This window comes from Hippichthys cyanospilos, chromosome 5 (genome assembly GCF_059441005.1).
Source record: "Hippichthys cyanospilos isolate Australia breed blue-spotted pipefish chromosome 5, RoL_Hcya_1.0, whole genome shotgun sequence".
In the NCBI taxonomy this organism is placed as follows: domain Eukaryota; kingdom Metazoa; phylum Chordata; class Actinopteri; order Syngnathiformes; family Syngnathidae; genus Hippichthys; species Hippichthys cyanospilos.
Genome location: NC_142373.1, coordinates 19,374,653 through 19,398,458, shown reverse-complemented (window position 1 = coordinate 19,398,458; position 23,806 = coordinate 19,374,653). Strand labels below are relative to the sequence as shown.

The following is a 23,806-nucleotide window of genomic DNA, read 5'->3' as shown; positions in this document are numbered from 1 at the left end:
ATGTCCACTTTGGGATTTCTGCTAAATAACTTCCTTAAGGTCTTGACTTTCATTTCCCAACAGTCAAAAGATTCAATTTGTCATCAAAGTGTATGAAAATAAAGGATTAGTAGACAATGCACACCATTGAATGCTGAATGTGCCAAAGCTTTAAATACGTTTTTCTCAAAACTAGGAATTGGATCATTCAAATTGCATCGTCCGTTTTTAAGCTACTTCCACCTATTATTTATCTTTTTTAAAGGGAATTTAGTAAGGAATTAGAACACAGGTGTCAAAGACAAGGCCTGGGGGCCATATCCGGCCCACCACCTCACTTTTTGTGGCCCTTTTAATGCTGATTTGACTTCAGGTTTCTGACTAAAATACAAAAAATTGCAAGTTGTCTTTAACTTTTAAAAATTTGGGGGAAGAAAAACAAACATTATCTTATTCTCCAAATCTCTTTAGAACAGTTTTTGCCGGCTTCTGATATCAAATCTTGGTAAATGTGTGATCAACACACTTAAAATGTATTTGGATTCCCAGTCATTCCGGCCCTCTGAAAGAAACTAACACTATAATGCGGCCCAAAATAAAAACGTGTTTGACACCACTGAATTAGAACATATCAATATAAAAACATTCGTTTTCAAAGGCGTCTGATTTTGTGAAAACACATTACATATAATTTTTCAACACTTTTTAAAATGGATTACTATTGTAACCAATAACTTAGTACGTGTCTGAAAAAGGGGCACACATCCACACCTCATAATTCCTGTAAAAACAACATCTCAAACATTTTCCTTATAGAAATATGTTCTAAGCAATTGCATGCCTACTTACAATAAATCATGTCAATTTCCTCCAAAAGGGTTGTTGCCCATTATTTAGTCAAAAACAACATTAGCTTTGGTGGCCTCTTCGCCCCCGTTAACAAGAAATTGCATACATAGAACACATTTTGATGAATTTAAAAATTATTAAATTTTTAAAAAATGTTGAATTGGTTGCTTTATTGAAGAGTCATTAACACTTTAACAGTTTAATATAAAATGAATATAACATAAATATTTACAGTATTTTTTGATGAATATCCCGATGTTCTGTCCTTCCTAGACATTACAATGGCCTCTATCTACTGTCAGCTTACTATCAATGCACTATCAACAGTGGCCAGAGATGACGCAAAAAAACAAAGACTAAGCCCAACTTTGCCCAAATCTGTTAAAATCTGTTCCAAAACACAAAATATTTCGGGAACTCCCTGAAGTCAGATCACGGATCCCTGGGTTCCCCACTTTGAGAACCACTGAATTACCGTTTAGTGGGTCTGAAAACTAGGGTCTTGAAAACTACTTTATCCTTGATGGTAATTTTTTAATTAATTTAGTCATGTATGAAAACAGAGCTGTTTTCGGTAATCAACGTTGTTATGCACAGTTGACCTGGTGCATGAATCATGTCAGATGTTTGTTGTGATCACAAATTTCCTGATAAACCCCTAGTCAGGTTCATTTTCATACAAAGCGGTAAGCATTTGTAAACACAACCTGTTGACACTGATCTGCAGTTTGATTTCTAATCACCCCACGCTTCTTATCAACATATCACAAGCCCCTTTGCTTTCCGAGCATGAACACGTAAAAATCATTTGAATTCGCGTCACAGACTGAACACTGTTTACTTAAATGGGAGAGACAGCCAAGCGGGATCTCCACCGGTGTTGTTCCTTCCTGGCCTTTCTTGCACGGATGCTTCACCGCTAACGTGAGTGCCCCGAGGTGGGAGAAGGAAGTAATCATCAAACATCAATGTACGTTTATAACCTTCTCCACTCATCCTTTAGGCGTGGATTAGACAAAACATGCTAGATGGAGTTAGGGTTGAAAAATGGAAACTTCCGTGTAATAAAGCAGGGGTGTAAAACACATTTATTTTTGTAGTTATGGTTTGCCTCAGAGGGCTGTTAGGACGATGAAACCATAAAGAGTAAAATAATTTGTCTGCAATCAAGTAACTCATTCTATGCCGAAGATGTACAGTATATGCTTCTTTTCTGTACAGTTCAGGATTTTTTTTTTTTAAATATTATGTAAAAGGGTCCCAAAATAGTTGTCTGTATAACTAACTAACTAACTAACTAACTAACTAACTAACTAACTAACTAACTAACTAACTAACTAACTAACTAAAGTACATAAGGTTGAATGTTTTACGATTTTTGAAAGATATGTAAAAATACGTCGTTGGGATTGAGTTAATGTGGAACTACTTTTCACATCTAGAGTAAGTCCAAATACGTATTGTTGATTATTTTTATCAATCAATCAATCAATCAAATTTTATTTATATAGCCCTAAATCACCGAAGTCTCAAAGGGCTTCACAGAATGAAAAGAGGTCATACAGAGACATCTTTTCAATGTAAGGTACACAACAGCATCCCCTGTCAAAGCTCCCAGAAGGGGAAGGAAAAACTCAAAAACCCCAATTTGGGGAAAATCAGAAACCTCCAGAAGGGACCACAGGTGGGAGGAGCCCCCTTCCAGGCCCACAGGTTGAAGTGGATGCTGCATGTACCGAACACAGAAACAATATAAATTACAGAAAACATATTGTGCTATATAGTGCAGTGATGTCTTGACAGCAGGCAAAGCCATTGGGCAGGAACCATCCCGCTTTTTAAGATTTTTAAAATTCTTCTTAGATTAACAATGTGTGTGTGTGTGTGTATATATATATATATATATATATATATATATATATATATATATATATATATATATATATATATATATATATATATATATATATATATATATATATATATATATATATATATATATATAATATTTGGCTATATAAAAATATACTTGCAATAGTTTAATATGTAGTAATATGTAGACATTTTAGCAAAAAATGAGTAAAAAAAATGGCTTTGTATTCACTTGTGTCTAACTTCTGTGGTATTTTGACCATTATGCCAAAGGTATTCCGCATTAAAGGGAACGCATTGAAAGAATACACTAGGGAGCTGAAATTTCAGCACAGATGATGACAACATGTGAAAGCATCACACTACTAGTAGTGTGCCATCCCTAGGCTAAAATGTTATGAGAACGATGTGGAAGAAAATGACCCAAAAAGGTCAAACTAGTGCACAAGGGTTAAGTGTTGGGCTGATTAAAATAATCAGGCACCCAGGCTTTGACACCTGACTTTGACATTGTCAGACACCAGAACGCACAAGCAATAAAACCAGTAAGCCTTGTTCCATATTTTTGCATCCATTTTGTGAACATCCTTACAGTTCCTTGACTCTGTGATGCCGTCAGACTGGGACGACCCGGAGTCGACTGCTTTTGTCAGCACGAGAGCGGTTCAGCTGTTCTTCAACTCCAGTTCCTCATCAATGAGGTAAGACGAACTATTTCATCAAAGTGTCCGAACACCTGTCTATAGATAGCGCTTACATAAAATCAGTGAACATGCCCAATTCACCTGGAGGCTAACAAACATTTGCTGGCTGGTGAGCAAAAATAAAAGGCAAATATGTTTTTCTATCACATCACTGTCAGATCCAGACCACCGCATCATGAATTTGATGCCCCTGATCTAAATAATCTTTTAATGTAATTTTTCCTCATTCTTCAGATAGTACAAAAAAAATAATTAAAAAAAACAGCTGTTTTTTTATTGTGGGAGTTGAGATATATTATTAAATATATTCTAATAATCTATTAATAAAATTTGAGTGAGTTATCTGATCTGATTGTTTTGTTGACATTCCCTTTAGTGCAGCTCCAACTAGAGGATGCATAACACAACCCCAGCCACTACTGTAGCTTCTACTCTATGTGTCTGATAATGTGGTGTGCCTTTTTCTTGAGAAAAAGTTTGTTCTTGTGAGTGTTTCCAGTTATTCCTTGAGCCTATATTCTTTTTATTCATTTAAATTACGAAGTGTGTTTCTGCATTTTTTTGTTACTTTGTTTCATTCTTTGAGCTTTTTTTTTTTAAAATCTTTTGTAAAACGCAGAGGATAGTGAGAAACGCAATTTCGATTCCTATGAATGTTAAGCACACGTGAAGAAATTGACAATAAACTTGACTTTGACTTTTTTTTTAATCAGTATTTTTTTGGAGCACACCCCACCTGTTTGCCTCCCTGGTTTTTGGTCCGCACCCTCACCCACCATGCCACACCGTGACACAATGTGCTGAAAATGTAAAGTCCTGTATGAAATTTCTCAGACAATGATTGGGTGTTCCAATACTTTTGTCCAATGGATCTTCAAACAAGCGCGCCCGAATCTTTACGTTTACCTTAAATCGAGTAAAACTCACAATATCCTCCCCAGGGTCGTGTTTAAGACATGCAGTTATTCACGTGTGTATTATTCTGCTTTTGTTTTGAAACAGACATGTAACAGTTTGAATAAAATCGAGAAGGACAGGAGTGTGCAGTACACAAGCATTAGCTAAATGTAGACAGATTTAATACGAGGTCAGTTGGTGACCATGTGATTGATGCATAATGTTCTCCTGGTGGTTAGCGCATGTCAAATGGCCTCTCTTGCATTCAAGTGCGCGCGCTGTTGCTGCCCTGCTAATAGTTGCTTTCTCTGAGTTTCCTCTTGACATTCACTTTGATATATTGACTTCATCTATTAGCACAAAAGTGGACGCTTTTAAAAGGCGTTGCGGATTAACAGCATGAACCTTCACCACGTCACACAAGCATCCAGGCCGGTTGTCAATCATCCATAAATGAATTCCTCAACCGTGCCTCGCCCTCTCTCTTTCTCATGAGCCGAAACATTAAGCAGAATTGCAATTATGATCAGAGCTTGTGTTGTGCAGGATATTATTAGACTAATTATGTTGTTTGTTTGCCTGATTTGAATGTATTATTTTGCTGAATGAATAATACATAGAAAAACAAAGGAGGCCGCTATAGCAAACTAGAATTTATTTACTTTCCTGTTTACCACACTGTTATCAACATATATCACAAGAGATACCGTAAATATCAACACAATTGCAGAACACATCCGGATGTTTGTAATAGTTCATTGGGTCACCAACTCTAATGAAGTTGTGCTACACAAGGCCTTGTGATTATCAGAATAACTGATTTGCTCAAAGGTTGAGTGCACTTGTTTATGAGAGGACATCATAAAGGAAAACATTTGGCTAGTGGGTCACTTTTTTTTTTAATTGCAATCATTTCAATACAGTGTAAGACATGTATGAACAATAATTCTGAACAAATGACAAGCAAATAATAGTAGAACAGGGATCCTACTACAAAAGCATAGAAAGCTTGAAAACAATGATAATGATAAAAATAAAATTAAAAAAACATAAAAATAGGGGTACAAGAATTTATTAAAATATGTTCAACTTATCGTATGTGTATTGTTTTAAGCCTTTTTATTGTACAGATATTTAATTCAATGTTTAATCTCATTATAAAACATATTAAAACATGGTTTTCTTCCTATGCAATGAATGTGGTATTTTGACAAAAGCATTAATCAATGTAATAAATGAATAGAATCTCTTTTTTCTCTTTTTCAACAAAGCCAAACAAAACTTTCTTCCAGGCTATTCTGACATCCTTTTCAAATATATTGGAAACAAAGTCACATAATTTCTACCATTATAAATTTACAGATGGAAAGTGCCCAAATAACTGAACTACAGTTTGGGGGGGATTTATGACAAAAACTACAGTTCTCATCTCTTTTTTTTTTTTAAATCTTGAACAATCAGACAAGTATTATTCTAGACAGCTGCTTTGTTTTTGTTAACAAATGATAGTAATTAACGAAGCTGCTTCTGGATCCTACAACAGCAAATTGTGACAGAATCCAATATATTGTTCTAAAGACATTATTTCGGTTGACTTACCCTTTAAGTAATCATTCATTAGTAATAAATCTGCCTATTGTTTACTTTCATCTTGTTATAATAGATAAATGTAACCGCATCTGGCTCATTCCCACATTTTTTCTCAGCAGCCATTTTCATTCAAATCACAGCCTGCATGCTGATGTACAAAACAAATTGTGGCACACAGATACTGGCGCGAGTGCAGAATGGCTCATCAAGTGCCTGTTTTGTTTGAGGATATGACTATATTGTATATCAATTGGTATTTTTTTCTAAATGCCAACAAGAAAGTCAAACAGATACAAATAAAAATTAAAAGTCGGAAAACAAGAGCAGAGCTGTTAGTTAGAAGGTAGGAGAAGCACCCGTGGGAGCAACAGCAGAAAAATGGAGGCAATATGTTTCATCCTGGAGCAGCTCCTTGCAGCGCTAATACCAAATACAAAAAAAAAAAAAAGTCTGTAATTCCCTGGACAGTAAATTACATGTTTGTCTTTTCTCGTGACATTGTGTGGATATAAAATTTAGAGAATGTCACCTTGTTAGCTGACTTGCTTCTTAGTTTTTTTTGTAACCTAAAATACGCAAACATGTCATTTGTTCATCTTGTGCTGTTAAGTTTACTCCTGAAAAGTCAAATTTATGCTACTTTTTCACTCATTTTTTCATCCCTTTTTGTTGTTCTTGTTCCAACAAGAAATCAAAAGGTGAAAAATTACATTCCAAATCTTTAAATTTACTAAATAACAGACAAAAGGTGGTGTTTTTATGAATTGGCAGGAGATCTGCTAAAATAAAAGTATAAAAAGAAGCATAGTTTTCATTAACTGAGCCAAAGATTATGCAAATGATCCATGTGAAGAATGTGTTGGCCTGTGGCCAGTGAAAAGATAATATAAAACCAAAATTAATAAGACTAAAAAGCTGTTCTACACTTTTTAATACCAAGATTACATTTTTAATCTAGAGCTAATTCTTCCTTGGGCTGCAATCTTAAGAGCCTTCGAAGAGGTTCACCATGGGAATTTCACTGTAAATATAATCTGTTATGCCTTGAACAAGGCTTATTACCTTTATTTTTTTTTTTTTGCTTTCATATGGGAGTTTTTCTTTTTATAACATCCTTGTATTTTGTTGTACTGCTTGTATTAAAAGTACAATGGTCACTTGTGATACGAGTGATTTGACTTGCGAGTTCTTCAAGATATGAGCAATGTTTTTGATATTTTTGTTTTGCCTTGTGAGCAAATGTATGGTGTAAAACAACCCAACAAGCAGTAGTTGGCAGATGGACAAATCCAAAAAAAGAGGCTTCCAGCTGTTTAAGTGCCACTCTTAGTTTAAGTTTACTGTCCTGATAAATTACACGTTGTGTATTTTAAACATCCAAATAACTTTGCCTTTGAGTCTGCTATGATAAGTAATGTAATAAATGGGCTAAGAAACCAATTATTTGGTGGTATCTTACACCAATTAAGTACATTAGTACACTCATTTAGCCGTTTTCCCTTTCAGCAACACATATTTGAACACAAAAGGTGCAGCAACACACAAAGACAAAACATAAAATTACTCAGGCAAATTTAGTTTATCCTCTTTATGTTTCTATTAAGTGCCATTTTACAGTGCTAATTTCCTCATTATGAACACGTTTTTGTGGTGACTGGCAGGACCGGATTATGGTACTGTATTCCCATTTATTTCAATGGGAAAATTTGATTTGGGATATAAATAAAACAATTTAATCTAAAATATTAAGGCACCACTGGAATTATTCTGTCATATTATTGAATTATTAAGTCCTTTTGTTTTGCCTATACGACATTTCCTGTCAATTTCAAGTCTTCAATATTTGATTATCATTTTCTATTGTTTTTGTTTGTTTGTTTTCTTTGTTTTCAGGGGGCATTAGTCACAGCCTGCGCAGATGACACGTTACACTTGTGGAATCTTCGTCAGAGGAGACCGGCTATCCTGCATTCCCTCAAATTCAACAGAGAAAGGTAAGCCAAAAGCGACCAGTCCAGGATGTACCCAAATATCACATGGAAAAAAAAAAAAGTTGAGTTGAACCTTTTTGTCCCCAATTATCTTCTGCGGGATGCCAAGGAACAGCAGATTCACATTTTTCTCGCTTGTCAAACTTGTTTACCAAGCAAAATTGCTGTTGAAAACGGGGTCAGCGTGGGAAAAAAAGTAAACTCCTAAGCAGGAAACTGATGGCTCAATTGCCTTAAGTGGTTGAAAGTGGAGCAGTGCTCTCTGCCACAAACACATTTTCCTCCTTTCTGATCTTCATTGTTTGAATACCTCATAGTTGCCATAAAAATGCTTGCAACAGATTCCTTTTTTTTACAATGCAGTGGTACCTCTACCTTCGAAATTAATTCGTTCCAGAAGTCATATCCTAATTTTTCGTAAGTTTTACATGAAAATGAACTAATATGTTCTCATACTAAAAAAAAAAAAAAACGCTCATAAACCTTTTAAATTCATACTATTAATTGTCGCTGTTGATGATATGAATGTCGTTCATGTGTGCCTTGAGATGGTGCTTGTTTAACCTGTACGTTTTTATTTTCCATTTGCTGTGATCTAGACACAATTTACAAATCCACAGGAGCATTTTAGAATGTAAGTTTACTTAAGTTTAGTTTACGGTCATGCGAAGTACTTCCTTCATGTTATGCAAAAACTCTCTTCCTCGGCTCCGAAACCAAAATGAAATTTAAAGACATGGCAGTGTTTAGGGTGAGGAATCAACATTGGAACATGGTTAAAAGCTGAAAAAAGTTGACTCTTCATATTACGGCTTAAGAATACTTCAAAACCATCTTTTTTTTCCGAAGAGCACAAGGTTGTGTGTTCAACATAGCTCTTATCTAACACAATTAAGGTACCGTTATATATAACTGTGACTTTTTTTTCCCCACATTCAACTTGAACAAGGCACTGTACTGTAATTCAGCCATCCATTTAGCCATTTTATCCCACTTATCTTGTGTTGAGCCGCGTAAAGCCTGTCCTTGTTGACATTAGGCGAGGGGCGAGGTAACCTGTGAATGACTGGTGAGCTGTCTCAGGTGACCCCGCATCCCACCCCATGTCAGCGGAGATAGGCTGTGACTCTCCGCAACCCCGTAGACCGCATCGCTAGCACTGATGATGAATGGCTTGGTCTACACTGCATCAGGAGCAAGCGCTTGGCAACCGTGACAAGGAAAATGGCTCGGTGGATGAACATCCATCAACCATGACCAGAGAATGTTACAGAAAAGCACAATAAGAACTGAAGGGCTTGCATTAAAATTAAACGACTGGATGAATCGCTTGGAATGTTTGAAATTTGTCATACTACTGAAAGAACTGCGTGGGCTCGGGTCATATTCTTATGCTGAAGCTTTTGCAGCACAATGGGACGCAAGCATTATCGTTTTTTTCTATTGCACTGATGATACTAAATAAAAAGCAATCACATAGGGACACGTAGGTTTTTGAATAGGCAGCTTTTCCTGGAAAGGAGGGGCAGTATATAGAAATTGCTATCTATCTATCTATCCATCCATCCATCCATCCATCCATCCATCCATCCATCCATCCATCCATCCATCCATCCATCCATCCATCCATCTATCTATCTATCTATCTATCTATCTATCTATCTATCTATCTATCTATCTATCTATCTATCTATCTATCAGGCTAGCTATCTATTATGATAGAAATGATTTTATTGCAATAGAAATCAATCTATCCTGACAGATAGTGTATCATGATTTTTATCGTCATCTATTCAGTTTTTATGTCAGTAGATGATATTCTCTAATTTCTGTCTCATTTTTACTGCGATAGACAATAGACTTTTGTTATCGTGATTGGTACAGTTTTAGATTACATTTTAATTGCTATCGGAATTGCTATGGAAGTATTACCTTCAGAAATCTCATACAAACGCAGTATAAACATGCCAACTCCACGCAGGAAGTGTGAGATTTGAACTTGAGATCTCTTAGCTGTGAGGCAGACATCTCAACCCTTACTCCGCCGTGCTGGCCAACCCGGAATAACCTCACCCTCAAAAATGATGCAGTAAAAAGGTGTATCAGCGAGCTGCATAACATTTATATGAAAAAAAACCCAAAGTGACGTTGTGTTCTCTCATTGTTAAAATTCCTCTGAAAAAGATTTTGTAGTCCGTTCTTAGCTCACACATCCAATCTGTGCTATGCATATTCCCACACAAACAGAGAGGAGAAGGTTTGCAATTGTGTTTTGATCTGTGAACAAGATCGTACCTGCCTTTGTGGTGCGATGTGGTAGGAGGCCTCTACAGCCCTCAGCAGTCGAGCAGTGAATCACGCTCAAAGACAAAAGGAAAAAAAAAAGTTGCATCGTGAGTCATCCTTCAAAGGTGGCGACTTACTATTTAACTCTCTTCCTCCAGGCTCAACCTACAGAAACCAACACCCCCACTCCGAATAAGGCATGAATCACTGGAGACGCGGGAGATAATTGTGTTGTGATAGCTGTCAGTCACTTGCTTGTGGCTGTCACTCCTGAGTAATTTTGCATCATCATATAATTGGACATAATTGAAACTTTTGAAACCAGACACGCATAGGCGCACAACTGAAATAACAGTTGTCTTTTCCTTTCGGTAATGGTACACATTTGTGTAATTTCTTCGCTTTACAACATGGTGATGATGGATACATCGTTTCAGCTGCGGATTTTGCTTCTTTCTTGTGATGCACTGAAAGTGCCAAAATTACCTTAATAAATGCTTCATTAAGTGACTAAATAAAAGTGTCATTAATTAATTCAATGTTTCATTAATTCAAGAATTTTTTCTTTAATTAAATCAATGTGTCACTAACTAATTCAATGTTTCATTAATGAAATAAATAGTTAGGTAGAGATATTTTAGACCTTGCAGAGTAAGTGGAAGCAGGGCCTGCAGAAAACAATTATATAACGTAAAATTATTTCCCCACTTTCCGATAACGACGCCCCAGGAGAAGAACCATTAGTTACTTAAACAGATAAATAATTATATATGTGTATACTGCATAAAGAACAAATGTGGTAGTGGAAGAAATAGAGAAATTGAAAAAGCTGTAATAACTTTGCTTAAATTCAGGACATTTTAGTTGTTATTTTTTATTTTTTTTTATCATTTTGTCTCACGTCGCAATCATGTAGCGTGTTGCTTGGCCCAACTTGGTACTGACCACAAACAAGGTTTTGGCCTGGTTGTTATTATGAGTGTACCCCACCTGGACCTGCCCATCACATTCCGCTGTGGCGACCCCCCCCCCCCCCCCCCCCCAATTCATTTTCATTCCATGAGTATACAACAATCAAAAGTCATGATTGTTTTCCAACTGAAATTAAAATGTTATTTAAAAGATGCAGCGCTGTTGATGGAAAGAATTGCTTTCTTTCTCATGCTGCTGTCACATCCTCCTTTTTTGCCGGATGGAATTCACTTTGCTCAGTAAGTGCTTTAAAAGAAAAAAAGCTTTTCCACTAGGTGATTCAAATGGAAAACACGGGCCATCCTGGGATTACAGTTGGTTATTCACGAACGTCATTTCATACTTGAAGTTATACAGCGCAATAGTGAAAGTGATGCGCAGTATTAATTGAATGAAACACCTTTAGATTTCTTTTCCTGGCAACGGTGCTGAATTGCTCTTCGATTAATTATTTGCTCTGGCTGAGAATTTTTCTATTAGGAAGAGGCATACGCGGCTGTAAAAAAGGTTGAGCGTAGGCAATGATAGCCGTATGATGGGCACGGCATGCTGAGGGGGGAAAGATGTACAGCCTTCCTGCCAAGTATTAAATGAAAATTTCAGGATGTGTTGGCTCATGAATTCTGTGAATGAGTCATAGGCTGCCATGGATAAGGGCAAATTTTTAAAGCTCATTTCATTAACGCTGATATGGTTCTGACATGATGTGAATGCTGTTTGGTGTTAAATGCCAGCCTCATTGCTTTGCTTGCTGTCAGTCAACACAACTTTGGCATCTCGCATTGACGATATGGTTTGTGCTGTTGTCGGTGACTGTTAACAAATGTGTCACCACCAGTGATAGACATATTTACCACTACCGGGGGTTGGCAACCTTTAATGTCCAAAGAGCCATTTTGACCCAGTTTCCAGGGAGAAGACATCAATGAGAGCAGCAAACACTTGTTTCACATCTGAAATGAAGACGTTCATATTAATACACTGTGTATACATATATATATATATATATATATATATATATATATATATATATATATATATATATATATATATATATATATATATATATATATATATATATATATATATATATATATATATATATATATATATATATATATATATAGTGTATTCTTATGGTATTTAAGATATGGGGCAGAAGGGAGGATGGAATCAGTTGGGTGTTTGTAGTCAGAGGAGTTGATTACAGCAGCTTTTGTACCACATTATTTTGACTAAAAGAAGCAAGCAGACCGAACCAATGTCTGAATCCATCCGTGCTCACCCAGGCATTCAAATAAGATTTATTCTGTGCTAAGAATTCTTCAAGCACTCCAGTTTGTCTCAGTTACCTACCTATCTTATTTTGAAATAGCTGACTTTAATATGGAAGGTTGCGCCATATTTCCTGTTTAAGTTCTCCATTCATCATTTAGCTCGCTTTTAGCCGCTGTTTGTGTTAACAAAGGTTGTTACCTTCTTGGTTTCAAGAAACAAACTAGCACACTGACATAATGTTTGAGTCTATTCTCGCTCACACGCAGGAACATTAAGATGACTTTTACTTTGTGTTAATAATTCTTCAAGTGCTTTAGTTCTTAATGTTCATTTATAACTTATCATGAAAATGTATGCTTTTAATCTAGAAAGCCATGCTATATGTCCCTTTCCTTTTATTACTTTTCTGAAACTTTTCTGATTGGCTGTCCCACGTCACTTTTCGTGCCCCGTTGCACCAAACACATTTTATAAATGTCGCCCTATCACACAATCAGGCAAACTTCACTGACTCCACATAGTTCACAGTAGATCCGAACCAAGCATTAATTATTTTCATAAACCACGGAGAGCTGCAACATAAGGATGAATGCGCTACATGCGGCTCCGGAGCCTCAGGTTGCTGACCCCTGACCAATACAATTACTGTAGAAATGGCCTGACAAATTACATTTGAATGAGGCTAAAAACTGACACTGAACCAAAATTTTTGTGAAATAATTTTGTTGACTGGACAATACCGTATTTTCTGTCACGCACCTTAATAACTTTTGAAAAATAGCATTACAAGGCACATAGAATAGAAGCTTCAGGAGTGGCTGGATTTGCACTGGGCTTTGCATCCTTTAGATGGAGCTGTGCTAAAGTGTAGGTCAACAAAACAATCAAGATAAGTCAGTCACTTTATTAATAGACAATCACAAATGAAGAGTGACAATGATTTGAAGGATTCTTTAACTAATTTTTTACACATAGATGGTATGTCAGTGAATCAAAATGAAGAACAGAGGAGCTGGTTTGTGGAAAAGGACAATTTACTTAAAATTCAAACCTTATAAATGCAGAAATAAATGATACTTTATTGTCTCCATTTTTCATTCAGCCTTGCAAAGCAGACTGGGATAGATCAGGGCGATTCTTTGCAAAAATAGAAATCATTGTCAGTGGGATCATTTTGAATCGAAAATCATTTTCGACTTGAGTTGTTGACTCAAAAATAAATAAAAATGTGGGACAGAATCCTAACTTGCTACATTCTGGTTCAAATGTTCCCATTTTGGGTGGCGTTTTTGCCTCATGCGTTTCTGTCTCATGCAAATGTCAAGCACTGCTGTTGTTACCATGACAACAAGGGCAGTATTAGGGCATCGCAAAGTGATGTGTCTAATCATCGTTGCTAATCAAGTGATTTCGATTCTTAGCATCTAGTGATTGTTTTTTGTTTTTTTTTTCTTATTTGAATGTGGAATAACTGAGTCTTCTGGAACAACTTTTTGAGTGACTTCAAACAAATAGCTCTTATACAAAGCGACAAGTTGCAGATTCAACTCGAAGTGTAAAAAACACACATACACCAATTTGTATGCCTATCCTAACCTTTCATTCTCCCCATTTTCTCTCTTGTTCTCCAGGATCACATTTTGCCACCTTCCCTTTCAGAGTAAATGGCTTTATGTGGGGACGGAGCGCGGCAACACACACATCGTCAACATCGAATCCTTCATTTTGTCCGGATACGTCATCATGTGGAACAAAGCCATCGAATTGTGAGTCATGAAATGTGTTGACGGCGCATTTGAACGCTTCATGCTCGAATGAGGGAATAATCATGTGAGTTCAACCTGGCCTGTTGCCGATGTACTTTTACTCGGCCAGGATCATTTTTAAAAAGGCTTTGCTCTATTAGGTATTCATCGATGCCGGCATTCAGTTGTAGGTCAGGGTCGCTGTGGCCTCACACTGATCAAGACGACATTTATCACAAATGTCTTATAGAGTAAAATGATGAAGCCTTGACATTTTAGAAGCCAAATGTCAGGGACAACTTAACCACCATTTGCATTCAAACACACACAGTAAAAAGTCAAATTGAGCTTTGATCTTGATTTTTAATGTTTTACATCACACATGCATGAGCCCTACAAACAGAAAACATACCGTAAATCCCCAAATATAAGAAGCAAAGGCCAAAAGAATGGGTGCATCTCATAAACTGTAACTTATTATATATTTTTTTAATTCAACTCCATTTGAGGAAGATTGATCTTTCAGCCCGACAAGCCGAGTTTTGTTGTGCAGATTTACATTTTTACATCGGCCGTTTTCTTACTTACGATCATTACCGTAATAGGATGAGCTAGATGGCGGACGTCACTTGACTGATAGCAGCCAGCGCCTGTCGCAGCTACCAGCAGCTCGTGTTAGCTGCGGTTTTTACGCCATTACTTTCAATGAAAGAAACAAGTGGACTGAACCACTGTCTGAGTCCATACTTGTTCATACACAGCAATATTACTAAAACAGACAGGATCATGTAAAAGGTGTGATGTCTCCATCTGATTCATTTACGAGGGTGTTGGTTAGAGAACACGGAAACATTTATTAATTGTGGTCTTTTGACATAAACAGTGCTCCCTCGGTTTTTGCGGTTAATGAGTGGATACAACTCCTGGGCGGAAGTAGATTACAGATTACAACTCCTGCCCTCAATGGTTGATGTTGGATTAGAAGAATAAAATATGAAGAATTTAAGAAAGTGAGATTTAATAAAAATCCTTCTGATTTGTTAAGATGTACGTTATCGTTGTCCCCGATATAGACTGACGTCTTATATTTGCATGAATTGCACCACTGTGGTTTCCATGTGTCTGATTACTGTTTTTATTTTTTTTCCCCCCTGAAATGTCACCCTCCCACGTCACACTCTGTGGTGTTACGCTGACAAGCTCCCTACTAACATGTCACTCACTCGCCAATTTCTTCTCCAAGCCATCTTGTTCTCTTGTGACATCCCAAACAACACTGAGCAGTCATAGCACTACTGGTGTGTGTGTGTGTGTGTGTGTGTTTGTTTGTGCATTTGTGTGGGAAGATAGAGGTCTAAGATGCCAACTTTACATTTGGGAGTCAATTCACAAGACGTTTTTTTTTTTTTTTTTACAACTTCTACGGAAGTCTTCTCAGAAAAAATATGTGAATGAAGCTTGTGTCGATTCAAGCATTACTCACAATGCGGTTATATTCTCAAACATGCAATAAGTTTGATTGATTCTTTTCATTCTTGCCTGCAGGAAAAAAAAAAACCTTCTAAGATGCATCAATTGTTAATGTAGTTCAAAATCCATATCAATATAGCACTGTGGTCCTTTTCTTTGAATTGAATATGGATCTCAAACCCACCCAAATGTGCTCGGAAAAGAACTCGACCACTCCATCAACCAGAACGTAAAATTTACCACAGAATAATAACACAAGCACATGCTGCTTTTTTTCCACCCCCTTCCGGTTATTTATTGTTTAGGTTTTTGCAAGCAACTGTGGAGGACATCGAGAGCACTAACAAGATTGTAAAAGTCTATGCCACATACTCAATGACAATTGACTGGGAGGTAGCGCCGAGGCGGATTAGTTGGACAAGCGTAGACTGTGTTTCCATGGCACATCAACACACTTTCAGCACAGCCTAATTTGTAACCTGCACATTGCAATCAAACTCTAGTAAATTTCCAACTACAAACGGAATAGTTTAGGTCCGTAAAAGGCTATGCACACAATGTCTTTATTTATTTTAATTTACTGCAATTTACAAAGTAAGGATTGATGCCTGTAGAGGTTTACCATCAAATTAAACCCAAATTGAAAAGAATTACACGTAATTTTGCCTTTTAAATGATTAAAAAACAATTCTTGTGAAACACCCTGCACCATTTGTTTTTAGTTCACTTATTCCACTTGAATATAACAGATTTTCTTTTTTTTTCAATTGCATAGTGTTTAACAAACAGATATGTGAACACAAGTGGTGCAGCAACACATGTGGACTGTCAAAACAATGACCCTAAATTTACTTTTATCTTCTATCATAAGGATCAACTATTGCAGCTTGCTAAATTATTTATTGCAGTGGTAAAACTTGTGTTTGCTCGTTTTTTAGTTTGGCAATTGCAAATTCACCTATTTATGCATTTTTAGGGGAACCTATCCTTGGCTGTTTGCTGAAAGACATTTTTTGCTGTTTTTCTGTGCTCTGGTCTGGATTCTAGTTAGACACCTATGCTATAGATGCTCCAATTTTGAAGCCATTTATATGGGGAGAAGCGGCAAAACCTGTTTTTATTATAACATTTTTATTAAAAAAAAAGATCCAGAACTTATTTTTTGAATCAACAAAACAAATTATTTTAAGTTTTTTTTTTTTGCAATTTGATTAAAACATAAGTTTAATATTCAATTGAAACATCATTGTGTTGGTTTAAACTCTTTATTCATCTTGGCATTGATCTAAATAGTCTTTTTTATGTAATGTAATATGTATGTAAGTTAATTATTAAGTTAATTATTCCCCATTCTTCATGCAGTGAGTGCCCTCCACAAATCAACTTTATTCTTAATTTCAGGTTGAAAAGTTTGACTGACTTTATGTTTTGTCGACATTCCCTTTGCACAGCTCCAGCTAGTGGATGCATAACGCAACCCCAGACTCTATAGTAGCTTCTATTCTATGCGCCTTATAACGCTGCTCACCTCATATATTAAAACAGTCTTAAAGTGGGCCATTCGTGGGTGGTCCACCTCATAATGCGGAAAACACGGTAATTGAGAATTGGAAATGAAAGTGTCTTTTTTTTATAGCTAAGTACAAGAAAATCAAACAGTATAGCAGAGTTACAGCATTGTAAATACAACCTTTTTAGTGTGCTTCTTATCAATGTCACACCCACTTATCTTTCTTTCTCTTTACAGATCAACTAAAACTCATCCAGGACCCGTAGTTCATTTGAGTGACAGCCCAAAGGATGAAGGCAAGGTGAGAAGGAAGATAAAATAAAGTAACACCTTTGTTTTGCCTTTTTTACTCCAGTGATCGAACGATAACACACACACACACACACACACACACACACACACACACATTTTCTTGGAGACTTAAGACACAATATCTTCTGAGTTCTGTTGTTTTAGGGTCAAGCTAAAGACAAATTGTTAGAAAAAGTGTCAGGTGGCGATGGCCGCCAAAGAGGTCATGGACAAGCAAAATTGATTGGTGCAATGGTTTTCATAGCCACTGGAAAAAATCTAACTTGACAAGCTATGAAGACGTAAAAACAAGACACGCTCAGAGCTGCCGGCGCTTGTTGCACTGAGTGACATCATACAGCGTTGCATGTCGCATTCAAGGATTGTCGATTTTTTTGGTTTTAAGGCGGCGCTGCACACAGTTGGAATTTTTGCAAAGCGCTATTATATTATGGGAATAATTCCATCAGAATGTTTAGACGGATAGAGAAAAGATTTCTTCAAAGTGATTATGAATTAAATGACTCATTTTCCAGTGTGTTAAATTGGCAGGTTGAAATAATTCCAACCTGAGAAAATAAAAACTGCAGGAGATCATGTTACCATCTCTTTTTTTCATTTTAATTTTGCATAATACTGTCTGAAAATTGGTCCTAATACTGAGTTTTGAATTCGCATATAAAGCTGATGGATGTGTTCATCTAATCAAGAAATTACAGGAAATCAAGTGTTGCATTTGATTACTGGCCCTGATAAGACTGCCATAATTCAGTATTTCGGTACTTAATTTCATGGAAATCCAAATCATCATTCAGCTGCCAAAAAATACATTAAACATGGCAAATTAGCGCTAAGCAAAACAATTCTTTTTAGACTTAAAAAAAAAGGGTTTAAAAGTTAAAAACACTGTGCCATTCTTACCTGATTTATTAAATTTGGAACTGCATTTGTAGTTTCATCTCTAGGTGTATTTTATTCAGCAACTCTAGTAAGCCAAAAATGTCACAAATGACGATGTGCATATTTATAAAAAGTAACAAAATGACACACAACATTTTGTAAAGGGGACATCATAACACTTAATATCAATACTAGTTACTTCATCTTCCAGTCAATCTGCTCTTAATTTGAAAAGAAGAGGGATTAGCCCTTGTGCAGTATTTGGTCCAATCCTTTGATATTTACTGTACATCCAAAGAATTTCACATTAAAGAGAAAACATTGAATGGGGACACTAAGGAGCACTGCACAAGCGTTAAAAAGGTTTCATTTAGAATTGCTAATACCTGCTGAAACTCAATTAAAATCTCAAGTGTACCTTGTATTTGAGAACCGCTGGTTTTATATATCCTTAATGTATTTGATAGAGATTTGAATTTTCTTCCAGCAAATTTGGACTTCAGAGAAGACTTTATGGGTCACCCCTCTCACATGGATTTGCATATCAATAACATACCCTATAGGAGTGCACAAAATGGGCTCAGGCAACGTTTGCTGACTGCACAATTTATTGAAGGAGGCTTCCTCCTTTTTCTTTCCCACCTTCCCTCAACTTCTTGATCTTGCAGTGTGAGATGTCACAAGTCTTTCCTCTCAGCAGGATGAACACTTCCCGCCCCTTTCTTTAAAGCTAACCTCCTCGAGAATCGCTTCCATCTACGCCGATGGAATTTTGTCAACTCTGCTCGACTTTCATCCAGCGAGCGGGACCCGAGTGTCTCCTTTTACTACAACTTTAGCTATTATACTTGAACCAGAAAGAGCACGTGCAGATCAGCATTGTGTTTGTATTTGGCATGAATGCCACAACCGAATACAAAGTGATGGACGGATGGATGGATGGCTGGATGGATGGATGGATGGATGGATGGATGGATGGATGGATGGATGGATAGATAGATAGATAGATAGATAGATAGATAGATAGATAGATAGATAGATAGATAGACAGACAGACAGACAGACAGACAGACAGACAGACAGATAGATAGATAGATAGATAGATAGATAGATAGATAGATAGATAGATAGATAGATAGATAGATAGATAGATAGATAGATAGATAGATAGATAGATAGATAGATAGATAGATAGATTAAAAAAACATATTTTGACTTAATGAACTCAAACCATCCAAAAGATTTGATTTGAGTGACAGGGGGCGACAGACATCAAGGCCCGTCGATAAGCGTCTGAGCACGGAGCACTCCGAGATCTTAGCAGAGATAAGGTTACATGAGTGGGCCATGCCCCAAACAGAGGGCATGACCCAAGTCTGGAAAAAAATCACGGCACATGCGCGAAAGAAAAGACACTTCTGTATATCTCGCATAACATGTAGACATGATGTATCCCCAAGTTGCCAAGTGCTTCGCTTTCTCAATCGGCAGTCACATCACATGGGTGAATTGGAAAGACAGAGGTGTTGAGTTGTAAGAGAAACACAAATTAGTGTCGTCTAGTCAGTTTTCTTCTATGAGCCAACTGTCTGTTTTTTTGCGTGCTATGATAATAGCTCAGGCCAATCGTGGCTGTTTGTAGAAATTGAATTACATTATCGCTTACACGGTGCAAATTGACTAGAACATTTGACATCAGCAGAAATCTTCCAAGAGTTGCCTTAGCTGTTGGTTGTGAAAATAATGGTTGCCTAACTACTTGCACAATAAAACGGTCAATATGCGCACACTGTCTTCATCATGTGGCTAATTGATCATCTTTCATCCTCTCTAGCTTCTTGTTGGGTTCGAGAGCGGTACAATAGTACAGTGGGACCTCAGGGCCAAAAAGGCAGATTTCAGAATCTACTATGATGAGGTATGTTCGTATATATGTTCAAATACAAATTGGCTTAGAATCCAATCCGAAATAAGTCATCGTTTAATGACCTCTAGAGAACATTTTGATTTCTTTTATGTGGATTCATTATACACTCAAAAAACAGTTGAGGCAATAATAACCCAACATAGTTTAAAAAGGGACCAACACGTATTTGGGGATCATTTATTTAGTTTAAAATGTTGGGTTGAAAAAAAAAAAAACGTTAACATGTGTTATTGTATCATTTCTGACCTACACAAGTCAACAGTATATTATCATTGATATATAAATAAATATTTTCTTTTGAATGATGTAGGAATTCATTTGACAATCAGTATGTGTTGTTGCAGGCCATCCACTCGGTCAGCTGGCATCATGAAGGGAAACAGTTTATGTGCAGTCACTCAGACGGCAGTTTGACCCTGTGGAACCTCAGAAACACCTCCAAGCCCATTCAGGTCACTTTCCCACATGGTGAGAATCCAAAACGTGATATCCATTCTTGTTTTGTTTTTTATTTAAAGATGGACTGTAGCAGCATTTTTACCATTGAAAAGAAACAAGGGACAATCCTTTTGCTGACATATTTGCTGGCATAATTTTTATACAGTATTTTCCACGTTATCAGGCATACCTAAAAGCCTTCAATTTTTTCAAAAGCAGACTGTTCCTTATAATTTGGTGTGCCTCATATAGTGCACAAACCCCACATTTTCCATTTTGGGGGACGAAAAAATAAACTAACTTGCTACGTAAACTTAATTTTTACCTCTGCATTTCAGTTATATATTTATTTTTAAAATTAAATTTTTTATCTCACCCCATTTTAAATTTTCAGATCCAACTTTGAATATATATATATATATATATATATATATATATATATATATATATATATATATATATATATATATATGTATATATATATATATATATATATATATATATATATATATATATATATATATATATATATATATATATATATATATATATACTGTATATGTATATACAGTATATAAACACAAGCTTTTCTAAATTTTATAAATCCAGAAACAGTTTTCAAATTAACAGAACAATATGATTTATGGTTGCACTTGGTTGAATCATAATTACGGTATTGTTATGAGACTGGAGAACGAACCCAGGGGCACGCATGGACAGGTAGGTTTGTATTTTGGATTACACACTTAACCCACAAAAAATATAGAATTTATAGATATGAACACAAGAAAATACAAAAACATGAAGAATCCTATACAGTACTATATCATATACAGGTGTGTTCTATATTTGGGCAATTACGGTGCCCACCCATAATAGAATGCAAAAGTTACACACACAAAAATAAAATAGCCGACCGAGGGACAAACACCAGGCCAAAAAACAAAAAAAATACTCCGCAAAGGTAGTAAATCCATAACAAACAGTGATCATATTTTTAGACACAAAACATTCTACCTCCAGTCCAATAGTAAATAAATAATTCAGACGGGCCAGCGTACATCAGTGTTGGTTTACCAATGTTGACTTTGCTATATTTTGTCCAGCTGACTTCCTGGACATCGCTGACCGCCCCCCATTTGCGTTGTTTGTCACGTTCACATTTCCTGCTGTGAGCTGAACCAGACGCCTGCCTGTCACATCATTCTCTTCTTGCTTCCTGCTGACTCCATGAAATAAATCAAGCGCTATGCCACTAGCAACACTTTGCGGGTTTTAACAATGCGCTCCATTTTCTTGTCTGCTGCTTGACACACTTTCCAAATGCTGTGCTGTTATGATCTAGATTTTGCCTTTTTTAGATAAACGGGCTCTGAGACTTGTTAGATATCCATTGTTTTAGGGCAGACATTGCAATTATATTAGGTTGTTTTGTGGAATTTTACTGCAGATGTATTATGGAATTGTTTTAGAATTTAAAATGCCAACTGACATCCGCCCTCTAGCTCATCCCATTACAGTATTTATTGTATGAAAGAATACTGTCGATATAAAAATTGTGTGCCTCATCTGTGTGTCTAAACTCGGCTTATGTGGCACACGGATCAATCTTCCCCGAATGGAGTTAAATAAAAAGAAATCTAATCTGTAATTTACTGCATATAGGACATACTCATACTTTTGGGGGAATAAAAAAAGTGTCTTATTTTGGGGAATTATGGTAATACATCAGTCAAATGTGACATTTTGGACTGTATTAGAGGCAAAAATAACATGTCTCTTTATTGCCTCGCGAGAGTGGATTCCAGATTTGACACTATTACATTCCACACAGGGAGATAAGCTGACATAAATACCGAGCTGACAACATGTTTATTGTTTCGACAGGTTGATAAAGCCGCCAGGAATATGTCATATTTTGAAAAAGTGTGCATTGCTTTGCTATTTCCCGCACTTCAGGTAAAATACAGAAAGATGGGAGGAAGGAATCATGCAAACCCATACTGAAAGTGGATTATAAGACCTCAAGGAACAGGTGCGTTTGCTTTTTTATGAACTCTGCACGATCATCTCAAAATACCTTATACCTTATAACGTTTTCATTTGAAACATTCGGTCAGATATTTTGGAATTCTCTCAGCCCGGGAAAACGTTTTTGAACTGTTGTTTTCTGCCCAACAGTGAGCCTTTTATCATCTTCTCTGGAGGTCTCTCATACGACAAGGCAGGGCGGCGGCCTACGTTAACCATCATGCACGGCAAGGCGATTACAGTGCTGGAGATGGACTATCCAATAGTCGAGTTCATGACGCTTTGCGAGACTCCTTACAATAACGGTGAGTGCAAACAAAAGTTACCGTGGAATCGCCAAGGTTGAAACGACTTTCTTTCACAGTTTTATGTTTCATGTACAAATCGAAGACATCACATTGAATAGAAGTGCCGTATTTCCTTTGGCTATATGTTTTACAGAAGTCCAGGATCCTTATGCAGTAGTGGTGCTTTTAGAAAAGGATTTGATCGTGGTAGACCTGACGCAGAGCAAGTATGTATTACATTTAAAGTCATTTTCCATCAAAATCGGATATTATGGATGCGACGTCCTTACTTGTTGTCTTTGAAGAAGCGACGATATACCGGGAGCCCTCCGAGGGACGAGACTAATTAGAGGCATAAAAAGTGAAGACAGAACAAAGGAGTTTTATGACTTTAATGTCTTTTCTGTGTTTGGATTTTCACAGCTTCCCTGTCTTTGAGAACCCTTACCCCATGGATATCCATGAGTCTCCAGTTACGTGCACAGCTTATTTTGCAGACTGCCCTCCGGACATCATCCCTGTCCTTTACTCCATAGGAGTCAAACACAAGAAGACCGGCTACAGTCAAAAGGTTTAGCAGAGTTTGAATATGATTGTCTAGTGAGGAAATTCCTAACCTGTTTTATGGGGTGTGCTCATGTGACGTTCTGTGTATGATAGATGTCAAGTAGTTTTTTTTTTTTTTTTATTGTTTTTTTTAATGGGAGACATTATACAAAGCACACTACAATGTCACCAACATTATATACATAAAAGCCATGTTCCATGTTCCCTTTTCTACCCCCAACC

The 23,806-nt window shown here is 36.6% G+C and overlaps 1 protein-coding gene across 13 annotated transcripts in view; it reads left to right on the top strand.

Annotated features, from left to right (window-relative positions):
* Positions 1-23,806, top strand: part of stxbp5l (syntaxin binding protein 5L) — a 117,656-nt gene that overhangs the window by 47,996 nt on the left and 45,854 nt on the right. For all 13 annotated transcript variants that reach the window (XM_088414335.1, XM_088414333.1, XM_088414345.1 and 10 more), the window contains 10 exons: positions 3,320-3,401; positions 7,785-7,885; positions 14,050-14,184; positions 17,381-17,444; positions 20,169-20,252; positions 20,606-20,729; positions 22,659-22,734; positions 22,881-23,035; positions 23,172-23,244; positions 23,441-23,588. In XM_088414335.1, the coding sequence (XP_088270461.1) occupies positions 3,320-3,401; positions 7,785-7,885; positions 14,050-14,184; positions 17,381-17,444; positions 20,169-20,252; positions 20,606-20,729; positions 22,659-22,734; positions 22,881-23,035; positions 23,172-23,244; positions 23,441-23,588 (1,042 nt within the window). The remainder of the gene's footprint in view (positions 1-3,319; positions 3,402-7,784; positions 7,886-14,049; positions 14,185-17,380; positions 17,445-20,168; positions 20,253-20,605; positions 20,730-22,658; positions 22,735-22,880; positions 23,036-23,171; positions 23,245-23,440; positions 23,589-23,806) is intronic.